The 15,492-nt window shown below is 34.0% G+C and overlaps 1 protein-coding gene and 1 long non-coding RNA gene across 3 annotated transcripts in view; one reads left to right on the plus strand and one right to left on the minus strand.

The window, feature by feature from the left end:
* Nucleotides 1-15,492, minus strand: part of LOC106666521 (ubiquitin carboxyl-terminal hydrolase 48-like) — a 144,139-nt gene that overhangs the window by 117,311 nt on the left and 11,336 nt on the right. Inside the window, exons 10-14 of one of the 2 annotated variants that reach the window (XM_014393784.2) lie at nucleotides 12,231-12,394; nucleotides 11,301-11,501; nucleotides 10,807-11,012; nucleotides 10,622-10,746; nucleotides 10,389-10,561 (exon numbers count right to left, since the gene is read on the minus strand). In XM_014393784.2, the coding sequence (XP_014249270.1) occupies nucleotides 10,389-10,561; nucleotides 10,622-10,746; nucleotides 10,807-11,012; nucleotides 11,301-11,501; nucleotides 12,231-12,394 (869 nt within the window). Of the gene's footprint in view, nucleotides 1-10,388; nucleotides 10,562-10,621; nucleotides 10,747-10,806; nucleotides 11,502-12,230; nucleotides 12,395-15,492 lie in introns of both variants that reach the window. The other variant, XM_014393783.2, reaches the window with a different exon arrangement.
* LOC112126507 lies at nucleotides 9,467-10,476 on the plus strand. Its single transcript, XR_002910009.1, has 2 exons — nucleotides 9,467-9,541; nucleotides 10,371-10,476. It is a non-coding gene; the product is annotated as an uncharacterized LOC112126507 (long non-coding RNA).

Consider the following 15,492-nt stretch of genomic DNA (forward strand, 5'->3'; position numbering starts at 1 on the left):
TAAGAAAACTTACTCCATTTTATATCCTTTTTAGTGGTGCAATTGCGTTTTTAATTACTTTTTTCAAAGAAGAAAAAATTGATCAAGGAAAAGAAAAAACCGTGGTTGAAGGATTGGTAAGGTGGAAAATTTAAAAAAAATTCAGGAAATTATTAAACTTTTTTTTTAATTTGCGTTCGAAACCGAAATAGTGCAAATGTTGACTGATTTACAACACGACTGCAACTTTGATTAAAGGAGTATTGTATTATTATTCTCTCGTTATAAAAGATTTTTAAGATTCAAAACATTTTTAGTTATCGATATGACATCTTGTTAACACTATTTTTTTTCTTTTGTTTTACGAGGGTTCGGAACAGGCAGAGGTCATATCAACCCTCAGGGTGCCGGTTTTTACAAAAAAAAATTCTAAGTATGTCGGGTTCGAATGCAGGGCCGCTGGATTCGAGCCCGGGACCTTCACCTTACATTTGCTACTTTTTCTGATGAAGAATACGCTGATATACAACTTATGTCCAGATTTTGCGGGTTTAATCACAGTTTAATGCAACTGCAGCGCATCCAAAATACATTGCGGAGAGTGGAGAGCATTTAGAATCAAAATTAAAAAACGTTTAATAAATTCATTCAAAATTCCCTAAAGTTTTTTTTTTTTAATTAATCTTTCCACCTTACCAATCCTTCAACCTCGGTTTTTTCTTTTTCTTCATCAATATCTTCATTTTTGAAAAAAGTAATTAAAAAAGCAATTGCACCTCTACAAAGGATATTAAATGGAGTACGTTTACACCAAAGTAAGTTTTTCAACTTTGGAAAAAAAATCATTTTTCAATGTTCTCGCTACTAAATCGCTTATTTCGCTAATGTTTACAAGTTTAATCACACCTTATTGGAAATTTAACGTACTTTGTAATGGTCTCAACCAATTTGTCCAAAACCTTTTAGTTTGGGATTTATCATTGCTTATTTGAAGCAAGGTCATGAAATCTTAAAATATCAGAAAAAATGAACTAACTCCGAAACCGTTGAGATTCGGAGCAAAATTATTCAGAAATCGTGAGATGCGGTCTGGTGTGATGTAGGTTTCAGAAAAACATTTTGTTTATCGTGCCAACGTTTTGATCTTAATTGAGATCATCTTCAGGGCCTTGTGTTGTCTGCATTTCAACAAAAAAAAAGGTTCTCTGATTGATAGCCGATGCGAGTTTCTTCCCAATGTTGGCGATGACCTCAGAATACTTTTTGCTTCGTGTCCATATGTAGTTGAAATTTGTTCATAGAATCCCATGTTCTTCGATCTTCTCGTGTAGAAATGTGTGGTGTTCTCTTCAAAAGCATCGGCTATCAATCAGAGCACCTTTTTGTTGAAATGCAGACAACACAAGGCCCTGAAGATGATCTCAATAAAGGTCGAAACGTTGGCAAGATAAAGAAAATGTTTTTCTAAAACCTACATCCCACCAGACCGCATCTCACGATTTCTGAATAATCATCGATTAACGGTCACTAATCACTACACATTCGGACCATAGTTAATTAGGACTTTTTGGTTCCATTTTGAATGTAGAATCTACCGGCAAAGTTTGTAACACGAGTAGCCCAACACCCTGTATTTTTCAACCACTAGCGATTTGTGTCGATATTCTGTGCCTGCAAGTTCAACCTTGTTTGACACTTGTCGCAAAAGTTGGCCATTCGTCTACTTTTCTGTCATTGCAATAAGTGTCGCATAAACATGAGTGACAAAAAAAGAGTGGTTTAAATCTAAAATTTAAATCTAAAAAAAAATTTTAATTCAAAATTACAATTTTTATTTAATAATTATCAGATGCTAAAAATCGCAGTTACAGCAAGTTCTATTTCACAAATAGCTTTTCTGAATTTGGTATGTTGCTTTGATGTAAGGGGACCAATTTTCAAAATCAGCAGGTTTCATTCTTCAAAAATTCAAAACCTGAACCGTAAGTAATTCATCTTTTTATGTAAGGTATTTGTTGAAAGGAAAAAGTGTCACGAGCGGGAGCCGAAGGTCGTGGGTTCGTATCCCGCTCGTGACTTTAACATTTTCATTTCAACCAAAACCTTATATAAAAAGATTAATTTTGAAAGACGTTATTTGGTCAATTCAACCACGAAATATAATGAATGTATCTTGAATATTGAGCTCAGTCATTAATTGATTGCAAGCACCGACTTTTTCACGTCTCAAAACCCACCCTCGGAACCATACAGAACGTTTATTCTTCCTTTTCATTCTTAGGAACAGACAAAGACCACAATTTTGCGTTTCGAGGCTTTCATCACGTCAAGATAAAATCAACTGTGTGCAGAATGGAAGAGATATACAAGTACACAGGACACAAGTGTACAAAAATCTATCTTGTATGGAAACGGGTCCTACATTTAGAGGTGTCGTTATTATGTATCCGTGACATAAATTTCTAATAATTTCTATCAACATGTAAACACTCAAAGCGATTTTCTGTCTGACACTTGACATATGTTTCGAGACAAAAGTGTCAGATGTATATATACCTTTATATTCCTCCATTCCGCCTCATCATAGCTGCACATCAAAGAACTTTTTTTTAAACAATATGTCAGCAATGTTCATAATAGCTGGGACTGGTTGAGATAAGAAGAAGCCTGTACCTACAGACTCATACTAAGGATTGAAATCATAGATTTTCAATTTCAATAGCGAATCAATTGTTTGTTTTTTTACTTTTTCAATGCAATAAAGTATCAGAATCATTGCCTTTTAAACAAAAACAGAATTTTTCTATTACAAGATAATGTCTAAATTATCATTGAAAAATTAAACTTTTTTGTTGTTTAAATTGATAAGACTGCCGTACTTTTGATGAAAAACCGTTTGTCGAGAGATTACAAAAATTACCTCGCGTTGCAAAAAGTCGTAAAAAACGTATTACAATAGTGGGAATTACAATAGGGTGATAAAAAGGCGCTTCGGAAGCAGGGAGGGCGAAGGATTGATGAGCCCAAGACAATTTTTACACGGAGGGTTATTGCGGAGTCGTGTCACAACCGTGAACAATAGCTGACCCTAATTAATCAGTTCAAGTTTTCATTGTCCTCCTTTCGCCGTGCTGATAATTAATAACTTACACGTAGTTTGATCCAGAGAATGCCTACATCTTCACCCCAGCGACAAGAGTCCTTCGTCATTACTCTACCAATAACCGCCTACTCATGCTGTTCATAAGCGCATTTACATAGAATGTTAAGTACAAGGAGAAAATGTAAATAATAGAGTTTAAAGTTTATAACAAATTTTAATAATAAATTAATGCAAAAAACTAATTTCGAATGATGTAGAAGTAGAATTTCAATTCAAATATGATATATTTTGCCATAATTACTGCATCTCAGGATACCATTTATGTAAAAAAGGTTTCATATTGATTACCTATTATATTCATTACTTATTATGTACCACATACCATAACAACTATAAAGAAAACTGAATCGAAAGAAACATGGATGTGGAAAGAATAGAGAAGAGTAAGAAAAAGAAGAAGAAATAATACGTAAAAATAAAATGGCAGATCCAAATTTATTTGACATCTCATTTCTACACTAATCCAATTTTTTTCGTCCTGTACCATATTTATTATCCCTGATATAATAGAATTCTCGCTAATTCGAGAGAGAGAGGAGAAAGAGAGAGAGGGGGGAAAGAGAGAGACAGAGGGAGAAAGAGAGAGAGTGGGAGAAAGAGAGAGAGGGAGAAAGTGAGAGTGAAAGAGAGAAGAAAAAGAAGAAAGACGTTGGACATATACACATCAAAACGAAATGTAGCCCTTATATATAATTATTTTTTTACAGCAGCGCTAAAAGTAACTAGGTTTATTAGAAATTACTTCGACTATGATAGTGGACACATACTTGATGGGAATATCAGAATTCTAATTATTAATTTTTTTATGTACACTCTATTACGTCAATTGATACTAGATCATATATATATATATATATATATATAATCATCAATCATAATAAACATCANTATATAAATATGGAGGTTTCAAGGCAAAATGTTCCGTTTTGGTAGGGAAATTCGCAGGGAATAAAAATTCATCACCCTGACTATGGTCTTTGAGGACCAAGTTTTTGATGTAGACAATGAAACGACAATTTCTTGATTTTCTCTTGTGCGAAGAGGTTTATACCTCCAGACAAGGTATGATCAATATGCTGGCTGACCAATCGATAAGCCGGTGGACAATAATGATAGGAGGAATAATCTTCATCTTAATGTTTTATATTATTTTTTATAAAATAGTTTTTACGAAAAATGACTAGTAGACCTAGTTTTTTTTCCTACTACTTCCAGCGACGCTGTGCTACAAAACTTATTGTAATTTTTTAGGTAACTAGAGGCAATATACAATTATCACAATTTCCTCTGTTTACAATGGACCAACAAACCCGTTGTTCCATTTTTCGGTATAATTTCAGTTGAAACGCCTGCTACGCGTTGATAAATGGCTAGCTGAGGTTCTCCGAATGGAGCCGGGGTGGGCAAGCGAAGGGAGAGCAGCTTAAAGAAATCACGTTAACGGGGTCACTTTGAGTTATTGCCGGGAGCGAGGGTTCGTGTGTGTAGTAAGCCTCCTCTGCTATACTGATTTAGATCCATAAATCATAGCCTTGCACCCTCTTAACTTGGCTTGTCCTCACTATCAACAAATATTTTATGTGCCAAAATCCCGCATTGACAAAACCGTATCTTCCCATGCGAATTATACCTCAAGTTGAAGTTGAGCCATTTATTATTAACTTATTCACGCTTCATGAATAGTTTCATTTAAGTAGATAAGAGTGGGTATGTACTATTAGTCGGTACACAAAAAAAAGGAGTAGGTAACAAAAACAACAAACCCACCACTGAAGTGGGCGAGATTTCGAAACACGTCTGACAGACCAAAGCAGTGCAGATATAGGCAGACCATAAAAACAGCCAAACTATATAACGAACAGAGCTTATAAATATATTCTAGGATTAACATAAATGTTGAGATTTTTTTATTATTTAAAATTTGTCAATCTGACGGAATTAGAACCCTCGGCTGTATATTTGTATGTTTGGTTGAACTATCTCTCTATCACCCCTATGACTTCAACAGAATCTCAACGGTTGTCTAGGTGCCACTCCTTTAAAAGAAGTGCTACAAAATCCAGGCTGATTCCAGTGACAAAGGACATATTCCGAGGATTTCTATGCCTCTTCTGGCAGAGTCGGCAAGTAACAAAATCCAAACGTTGCCCTTCTTGACTGAGTCAGCTACAACAATCTAGGCTTTGCTCATTTTTTAAATTTGTATTTCAACAGACAATGAGCCAAGAGGCTTCAAAGTCGTAAATGACTATTTTTCTGCTCCTTATTGACATTCAACTATCAAAATCTTATCTTTGTTCATTTTTTAGATTATATTTCAATGGAAAATGGGAGATGAGGCGTCAAAGTCATAAATGAAATGAAAATCATCATTTATGACTTTGATATAAATGATGATTTCACTGCTTCTTCCTGGCAGAATCAATTATCAAAATCTTATCTTTGTTCAATTTTTAGTTTGTATTTCAATGGACAATGGGAGATGAGGCTTCGAAGTCATAAATGACGATTTCTCTGCTTCTTCTTGGCAGAATCAATTATCAAAATCTTATCTTTGTTCATTTTTTAGATTGTATTTCAATGGAAATGGGAGATGAGGCTTCACAGTCATAAATGACGATTATTCTGCTTCTTTATGATAGAGTCTGACTATTAATGTTTTGCCTATTTTTTCATGTCGTGTTTGAATGTGCACAAAAGAAGCGTTGTGTTTCAAAGGGATAAATGAAGATTTCTCTGCTCCTTCTTGACAGAGTCAACTCATAAAATCTAGGCTTTGCTCGTTTTTTATTTCAATAGGCAATGGGAGGTGAGGCTTCAAAGCCATAAATTACGATTTCTCTGCTCCCTCTTGTCAGAGTCAATTATCAAAATCTCATGTTTATTCATTGTTTGTAGAATGTGTTTCGATGTGCAATTGGGCAAGATGCTTCAAAGTCATACATGACGATTTTTCTGCTTCTTTATGGCACAGTCAGACTATCAATGCTTTGCCCATTTTTTCATGTGTTATTTGAACGTGCACAAAGGAAGCGTCGTGATGGTACAAAGAAAAATACTTTAACAGAGAAATCAAAACAAAAAAAATGATTTAATCTTGTGAAATGGACCAGCAGAAAACAGTTTTAAATTTGAGGATGAGTTATACGCCAAATTCAGCAACTGTTTACTTCATAAATTAACCATTTCTACAAGTTGATAATTTCAACAAGAAACTGAAAAAACGCATTGGGCTTTGATATTCATATGATTTTTATAGAATTAACGAAAATAGGCGACATACTTAAATCCGAATGTAAGCTAGATCAGAATTGTATTTTTTCTCAAAATAATAGTAATATGTTAAATGTTTGATCTTGTTTACATTATTTTATAAAAATAACATTTTCTGTATGATAGAATTTTTTTCCTTTAATTAAAATTTTGAGGTAGGCAAGGTGAATATACGTTAGTCAATACATATAAAGATGAGTAATATGATGAAATGTGCCGGGGCTATATTACACAATAATATTACGATTTGTTCATCACTTGCCACAAAAGTGCAGAAGGAAGGGATCTGGGCAATAAATCAAACGGAAGGCGAACCCCCCTGGAGAGCGAGGGACAGTTAAAAAATATCGTCTGCGCCTGGGCCCGAAGGCCGTAATGTAAGGGCATCTGGGGAAAGACGGGAGGCCGACGGAAAACAGAAGGAAAGAAGAAAGAAAGATTTACCCTGATTTCCCAGTGACAAAATGAAACAAGGCAAGAAACGAAGGGGGGCCTGATGTTCGCCATACATCACAGTGTCACACATTGCATGCAAATACGACAACTGTCGCGCTTCACATATCACTGGAGACATAATCAGGCCATTGTGAATTTCACAACACCTCAAATATTCTACGGAAAAAACTGGAAAAAAATAACTCACTGCGATCTCACGCTAAACTGAAAAACCCTTTAGTTATAACAAAGTCATAAAAATAAACTAAAACTCACTAATTGAGCAAGAAATATGTTCTCGACGATATCGTCCTCAACAGGACAAAATGTTGGGACTGAGTCGGTCTTCAAAGAAATTTGAAAGCACCTATTAAAAAATTAATTTGCAGACATATGTAAGATTGTTTTGCCCTGGTAATGACCTTAAAATATTTCGAAAGCTTGGCACTAACAACTGATTTTTTTCAGACCGAACCGAGATCAAGATTGTTTCTCAAAAATGGTTCTTCAGCCTCCTCACAAGGCTATAGTACTGATTCAAAACTACTACCTTCTTCTCTACCCAAAGCCTAAAATAACTGACAAGGTTTCCTCGTCCCTTCCTATAAATCCTACCACTCTTTGGAAAAGTATCTGACAAGCTAAACCCCCCCAATCCTGCCCACAACCAACATTATTCCAGACCACCGATTTGGCTACCGTAATTACTCTACAATCTACCCAATTCATCGTGTTGTTGACGACATGGCAACATCCTTAGCCCTGGAGTCTTTACAAACGTCTCCTAAGCGTTCTACCGGGAAACAGCTTCTGCTGCTGAAACTCTAATCCTTCCTTTTTAGTACAAGATATCTTATTTTAAAATCATACCTATCTGACATTTCTTCCATGTAACCCAACCTCTTCATTCAGTTCCTCAAGGGAGCATCCTAGGACCGTTACTTTTAAGCATATACACGACAGACTTCCTTCAACACCCTTAGTGACTACACAGAAATCCTCTCTGCAAACCAATATCCTGTCCTAGCAGTTCGATCCCTTCAAAACCTCCTTACCATAGAACCATGGTTAAGTGGAGAATAAAAATAAATGAAAAAAAAAATCCCAATACGTGTCCTTTAATATCAATAATCAATAACCTGCAAAAAACTCTTTGTTTATCTGAATCAAATTCAGCACACAAAAACTGCTAGACTTACTTTAACAAAAAAGACTACACAGCTCTTCAATGGACTTGTGAACTGGAAATGGACTGGAAGGCTAAAAAATCAAACCTTAACTGAATCCAATCCAAAATAAACCAAGATGGAGGAAGCAGGTGTAAACATAGAATTACAACAAATTTCTTGACAAAGCATTCTTTACAATCATCTGAAGAAAAATGTGACAAATGAATATGAATAAATGTGTAGATTCTTCAATCTCCCAGAGATCCTAATTCTTCTGCAGACGGACTTACCTCCAAATTACAAATTGTTTTGGAAACCTAACCCACAGCCAAAAGTAAGTAGTACAATAATCAACTATATGAATTAAAACCACAGGTATTATATAAGTACAGAATGGAGAATAGAAAGTTTAAAAGGAATAAGGAAATCTATAATCTAAATAAAGACGAGCAAGAAAGAAAAAACAAAATTCACAAAAAAAATTATTATAGGGGTTCATAAGAGAGTGGCACAGCTCGAACAGAATGCAGTTGCGGTTGCTCAAGCGAAGAGTTAATGTCCAACGAGGACCTACTAACACACAGAAGAAAGAACAAATATTTCTTCTAGCCTAAGTATCACAGTGAGAGTCCCTCGAGTTCCCTCAACCCTTCCTAAAGATCCCATACCAACTTCTTACCACAGTCATTCACTCGGCCAATGAGGCCCAAAATTAAAAGTTCAGCTTTTGCAAGTCATGCTCAACCCATTACCTAAAAAATTGTAATTGTTTTTATGTTCAAAATAAGCGCAATGTTGTAAAAAAATTTAGATCTGGTTTTGTACAACCTTGTCTATTACAGTAATATACTAATGATATTAAAAGAAATTTTATGCAATGTTCTAAATTTGTCAAGCTACCTGAGGATGCTTTAAAATTCATTTGCCCTAAATGTTTTTCAACTTCTAAGGCTTTCTGGATCTTCGTCGAGAGTTCCCTAGCAGCTGTGCGATACAATGAAGATGTTATCAGAAGAAGTTTTTCTTTATAAATTGTGACGGTTTTATTTTTATGCATGAAAATGCCAGGCCTCCACACTATCCGAGCTATCGTTGGTGACTACTTGGAACGGGCTTCAATTCAATGTTTGAAGTGGCCAGCATGATGTCCCAACTTAAACCCTACCGAACATCTTTCAGCCAAGTTGTCAGGGGGTAAAAAAGTCACCCAGTTTTGCCAGAGAATTTGCAGGAATGGCGCTGTTGGAGGAGTATAAAAATATTCCACAGTATTGCAACACAAAATTGATGCCATGTCGAATGAAAGTGGTAAACACAAGAGGAAACACTCCTTACTGAATTGAATATTTTCTTTATTGTTTCCATAGCAACATTTTTGGCATAACTGATTACTCAATTTAATTTTTTATTTACTATATGTTATGTTTTATCTTTAAAAATATACACTATACAACAAAAAATAACAATTATAACGATTGCAAATATTTACACCAGAGAATCAGAATTCGTCCGTTCAAGAGAGGTATCCACTTTTAAAGTTAAGGGAAGTTTCACTGTTCTTCAAGCTTCAGTAACCACTTGGGTGATTAAAAAGGACCAAGTCTTTTTGATTGCAAACTTAGTTAAAGAGGCTTTTTGTTTCAAATGATTCATCCACTGCAATCTGGGGATGAGAGCAACACTAAGAATTTATACTCATTTCATCACCTTTATTCCCCCCCTCCTTTTATAATACCAATGGTCCGAACACTTAAAACTACAACCTCTTCTGAATGCTATAACTTTAAACTTTTCAGATTCACTGTTAAATTTCATTGGTTGCAGAAAGCTTCGAATAATTGTATGCTGTTTTGTACACCATTAGCAATGTTTGCCATTATATTTATATTGACCTTGTAATGTAGAATTTTTATTCTAACTTTGCTTATTCCTACACCACACTCAAGAACAGATGAAAAGTCACTGAGAAACAGAGCAAACAAAATTGGGCTTAAAAAGCAACCTTGCCTTACTCCACAATGAACTTTGAAATATTCTGATTTTGTGTTTATATGTTTTTATAACTATATCAAACACATCAAGTAGAATTTTTTTCTAACTTTGCTTATTCTTACAACCCACTCAAGAACAGATGAAAGGTAACTGACGAACAGGGCAAACAAAGTTGGGCTTATAAGCAACCTTGCCTTACTCCACAACAACTTTAAAATATTCTGATTTTGTGTTTATAGTTTACCATAAGAAAATGTATGTAAATTATTTTGGAATTTATATTCAGACAATTAAATTGTTTTTCTCATAATGTTATAGATTAACCAGGAAAAATGTTAAATTGTTTTTGTCTCATGCAGATGTAAGAATGATTTTACCTTACGAATCTCCTCCAAGGCTTTAAAAATTCAGAGACGGACACAACATGAAAAGTCCCTGCAGAGAGTTTCGGCCGATTTCTCCTAAAAAGAAGACCAGGGAGAAGTTCTTTCTGGCTAAGCGCTTGCTGTTTGTACAAATCCTTGATCGCTTGGCCCTCGGAAGCTAAGCTCTATAACATTAATATTAATTGGGAAAAAAAGACCCAAAGTTGCCAGGAAATTTTACTCACTTGGCACTGGCTACAAATTTCGGCATCTTTTTGAAACTCCCTGGCAGAGGGGAAATAGACTTTGAATTTTTCCCAGGCAGCTTGTGGTATTAACCGTCTACTGTTGGTTTCATGCACCAACTTATCTAAAATATTTTGTAATGTAATAAAACAATTATCATCAAATGTTATAAAATATACAATACCATGAACACAAATTATATCTTCATTGAATTCCTCGTTGAAGTCATCTTGTTCATCAGCCTTCATTTGTTTTTCTTCATCCCCACTCTCACCATCTTCTTTCATATCAGCATCATCACGTTTCCTTTTCGCTCCTTTTACAGTACCGTTGGAATGTTTGTAATTTTCACATAAATTTACATTTGAATTTCCATTATTTGTTTCCTTCCTAAAAAATTTCACATTTTTCTCATATATGTTGTTTAACTGTTCACCAAAATAAATCCATTCTGAATACAAAGACTTCAAATCTGATAAAAATTCTTGTGATACTGTCCCTGTAATCAACTCATTCCACCACTTTGATTTTACATTTGAAACAATGTTTTCTATCGAAAGTAGAACTGTGATAGAATCATTTTCATCACAATGTGAAACTGATGAGTGTTGATCTTGAGATTCTCTTGAATTTTCACAACAAGAACATAACTCGTTATGGTCACATGTGTTTACTGACCGCACGACAGGCGAATCTACTGTTGCTTTAGTATCACTATTCACAATCATGTCTACATCAAAATTTGAAGGGCTCAGGCAATGTTCATTTTCATTGTATAACTTTTCTGTTTGTTCTTCTCGGTCAGACGTGAAGATCTGGACTGCTTTTCTCCTCCATGATTTCAAAGATCGCTTTCCAACCCAAAATCCTTGAGTATACCTAAACAGTTTCACCAATTTATAAAAACTACAATTGCAACAAACAGTTGAACTCATTTTAAAATGTAGTGGTTTTTTTTTTAACTTACACAATTTGCTGAACATTTGCAAAGTATAAAACAAAAATATGTATAATTAAAATTGTTTATGAATTTCAAATACAACAATAAGAAAATAAAAATATAATAATCAGCAATCTATAGTTGCACACAAACCCTGTTTTTTTGTTTTTTTAGATGCAGTTTCATAAAACATACAAAAGATTTATGTCCTCACCTAACTTACAATATGGCTTGAAAAAGTTTAAATCAATCTAAATACAATTTTTATTTCATGAATAAATATTACATTAATTTCTACTTGTGATAATTCATTTATACATCCATACAATATAAGACATCAATAACAATAAAAAAGACTAATTTAGTGCTCATTAGCTTACATACATATATTCAGCAAAAAGTGTCAAATGCAGTTTGCTTTTATTAACTTTTGTTGTTAACAAAAAATTAAAAATTTGTTTGGACATTAAATATGTCAACACAGCATTTACTGGTTGAATTATTAGCAATTATGCAGTGGTTGAAGTAGTGAAAAAGGAAGAAAACACCTTTTTCTGGTATAATCTAACCTGCCACTCCTCACTACTTCAACCACTTATTGAACCACACACATTATGCAATTTGAATTTATGTTGTAAATGTTTTTTTTATTCATAAACAAAACTTACAATTCTTCCTTTTGTTTGAGAAGGCTTGTGATCTCTTTGGCGTCCTCGGCGATCTTATACCTAAATCTAATGCCCTTACATTTAGTCAGCACACAGTCTTTGCAGAGAGAGTCCACTGCTATAAGCCTAGGGCCACCAGAATATTTCTCGAACAAAATGTTTCCCTGAAAAAACAAAAAGTTCATATCATGGGGTGGATTTTAAAATTTAAATTCTAGAACGTTTTCCTTGCTAGCCCTAAGGAATAGATGGATGGGGTGACAGTGGTCATCTGTTGAGTGCTAGTGCTCAATCATGCCCCAAAGAGGAAAACCGTTCTTGGTGTACAAAACTACCCATGTTTTTAAAACATTTGATGCAAAAGTCAATCCAAATTGACAAAATGCTTGGTGTTACTCTCAGAATTCCAAAAACTTTGTTCTCCTTCTTCTGTCATATTCAAATTGACTTCTTGGTAGAGATTCCAATGTATTGCGGTAGCCTAAGTAAATCATTTCATCGCAGATTACTTCTTGACCAAGCTTGTGATATTCGAAATTTATTCTTTAATAATGACAGGTCACCTACTCAGTAGGGAGAAAAAGGTACATTTCCCACAACTCATAGTAGTCATAGGAACAAAACAGAAGAATAGTCTGTCCACTAAACAACGAAAATCAAGAAGTTATGTAATGTGTGAAGGTTGTCACAGACACAGTTCAACCACCATAAAAAAAAATTATCGATCAGCAGTTGTTAATATTCTATATCAGGGATGTCCAAATTATTTCATGATAAGTTCCAAAATCGTCAATCTATATCCACATAGAATATGTTAGAAGAAAGCAAGCCCAGTGTTGATAATGAGTAAGGATGTAGTTATCAACTAGCAGTTGTTAATTCTAGAGATGGATCAGATATGCTCCACAGGGAGGTTTAACGGCCAACTGCCAGTTGGTGTTGTGGACAGGGAATTTTACAATACCTTTTAAATATTATATACAATTAAAATTTCATGTGCTGTGCTGGGATTTGAACTCGGAACCACTATCTTGGCAAATACAAATCACCTTAACCACTCAGCCATTATGGTCCCGATTAATGACCAAATTACCTTAATTAACTCACCACCACTTTCATAAATGGTATCATTACATTTACAAAAATCATATAATACAGTGTAAGCTGGTCCTAGCATAAGTTAAGAATAGTGTTAAAAAAGTTTAAAATAGTTCAAGTTAAATTATTTATTTATTTTATTAAGTTTAATAAGTGAAAAATAAGGAATTTGAAACGTACATTGTAAATAAGGCAGTAAATCCAACCTACTCAGTAGGGAGGTAAAGGAACATTTCCCACAAGTCAAAATAGTCATAGGAACGCAACAGAAAAATACTCTGTCCAGTAAACAATGAAAATAAAGGAGTTATTTAGTGTGGGAAGGTTGTCAATTATATTAAATTAATTTGAGGTTAGCCAGGTGGGCGCCAGACACTCTTCACTGGAAGTCCATCAATATGGGACGAGGAGGCTGTGTAATTGTAACTCCTGATTACTAGTTATTGCTAGGCCAACCCTTACAAAATGAACCATCTTGACAAACAGTTTTTGCTTTGCCTTTCCTCTCCTACCCTAGTTGAGAAAACAGTATAAAATTGGAAAAGCAAAGTCAGTCCATCAGCAGCTCACAGAGTCAAGCAGCCAGACTTAGTCGGGGATTCAGTCATAGGACTCAACTTGTTGTGACAATTCAAATTGAGTCGACTATCCAGAATCCAGGGAGGTGTGGGAAAAAATCCCTGGAAGACACTGAAGGATATGGAAAATGGTGTTGGCAAGCATTGTTTAGGGTAAGCTCATACCCATAATTAGAGTTGTGGCTGACTTCCTTGGATTGTTTGACTTTTAGTTTGTTTACTACAATGCTAATTGTAAGATGGGCCAGCATAACAATAAATGTTTATAAATACTATCTCTTTGGCTTGTTGTCTTTTTGGAACCCTACCTTCCCTCCTCTAATTGCTTAGCTATCCGCACATAAAGCATCAGCCCCTCTTTACAATAGTACGGCATTAAAGTAATACAAATAACACTGGAAGACCGCCAGAAATATATTTAAATAACATTTAGAAACATTTTAAATTTTTTTTAAATATACAAAAGACAAGACAGAATAGAACCTAGGCCTGTAACATAATTTAAAAAAAAAACCTTGTCACACCTAATATCCAAACGTTAACATTTTCAGCACGATCTCCGAACAATCATAATCAGCAGGATTAACGGGGATCCCCGTCATTTGTTTTATTGTTGAAAGTAACTGTAAGAGCACCGTAGGTCACAATTGTTTACCTTTCGGGTCTCAGTGTTTCACTAGAGTTTGTGGAAGAGCATAGCATCAGCCATTTTTTATATAAATCTAAACCCTACATCAAGATAAGTTTATTGAAAATTTGAGTAAGTAAATTCTACCTTTTATTATTTTCTTTTATTGTTTACATTTAAAATTAACTTATGGCATACAATATTAATTTTCGTAAAACAACTTTTAACTAAAAAATTGTAAGCTTTAGAAAAGTTTTTAGATTTTAGAGCTTCAAAATGCCACAAAAACCTGAAGTGGAAAAAGTACTAAATTATAGTATATAATGTATATTTATTCACATATTTTTTGTATGTGTTTAAATTGTTTAATTTAAAAAATTTAATTAATATTTCAGGCATATAAGGACTATTCTTCTGCAAGTGTATCCCAAAATTTTTCTGGAAAATAAAATTTGTATTTTTCAATTGAGTTTTATGGAAAATACAATATTAAATTAAATTTAGTTTTAGGCTCATTAAATTACTGTTTTCTTATTAACAATTTAAAATAAATAGTTTACTAAATACAGTGAAGATAATTTAATTATTCTTTTTAATTATTATTAGTAAAAATAATTTAAAATTTATTCACAAAATATAACTTAATTCAAGTATTAGATTGTGGTTCTTTGAATAAATTACACCCCCCTCCCTCAATTTACGCAAATATCCATTCCAAGCAGATCTGATTTATGTGAAATCGAGTAAAGCTAACCAATGTCCCAATTCTGACTGTACAATATTGTCAATTTTAAAACATAGGAAATATGTATGTAACATCGTGTAACATTCAGGTAAATTTGCCACATAAAACAAATACTTGTGAATAAAAAGTGTCACATTAATTGAGGAATGGGTGGAATTTTATTTGTAAATAATTACGATATAATTTAGTGGAAATTTTACTGTAAAATAAAAT

This window comes from Cimex lectularius, unplaced genomic scaffold (genome assembly GCF_000648675.2).
Source record: "Cimex lectularius strain Harlan isolate CLEC.00 unplaced genomic scaffold, Clec_2.1 scaffold90, whole genome shotgun sequence".
Classification (NCBI taxonomy): domain Eukaryota; kingdom Metazoa; phylum Arthropoda; class Insecta; order Hemiptera; family Cimicidae; genus Cimex; species Cimex lectularius.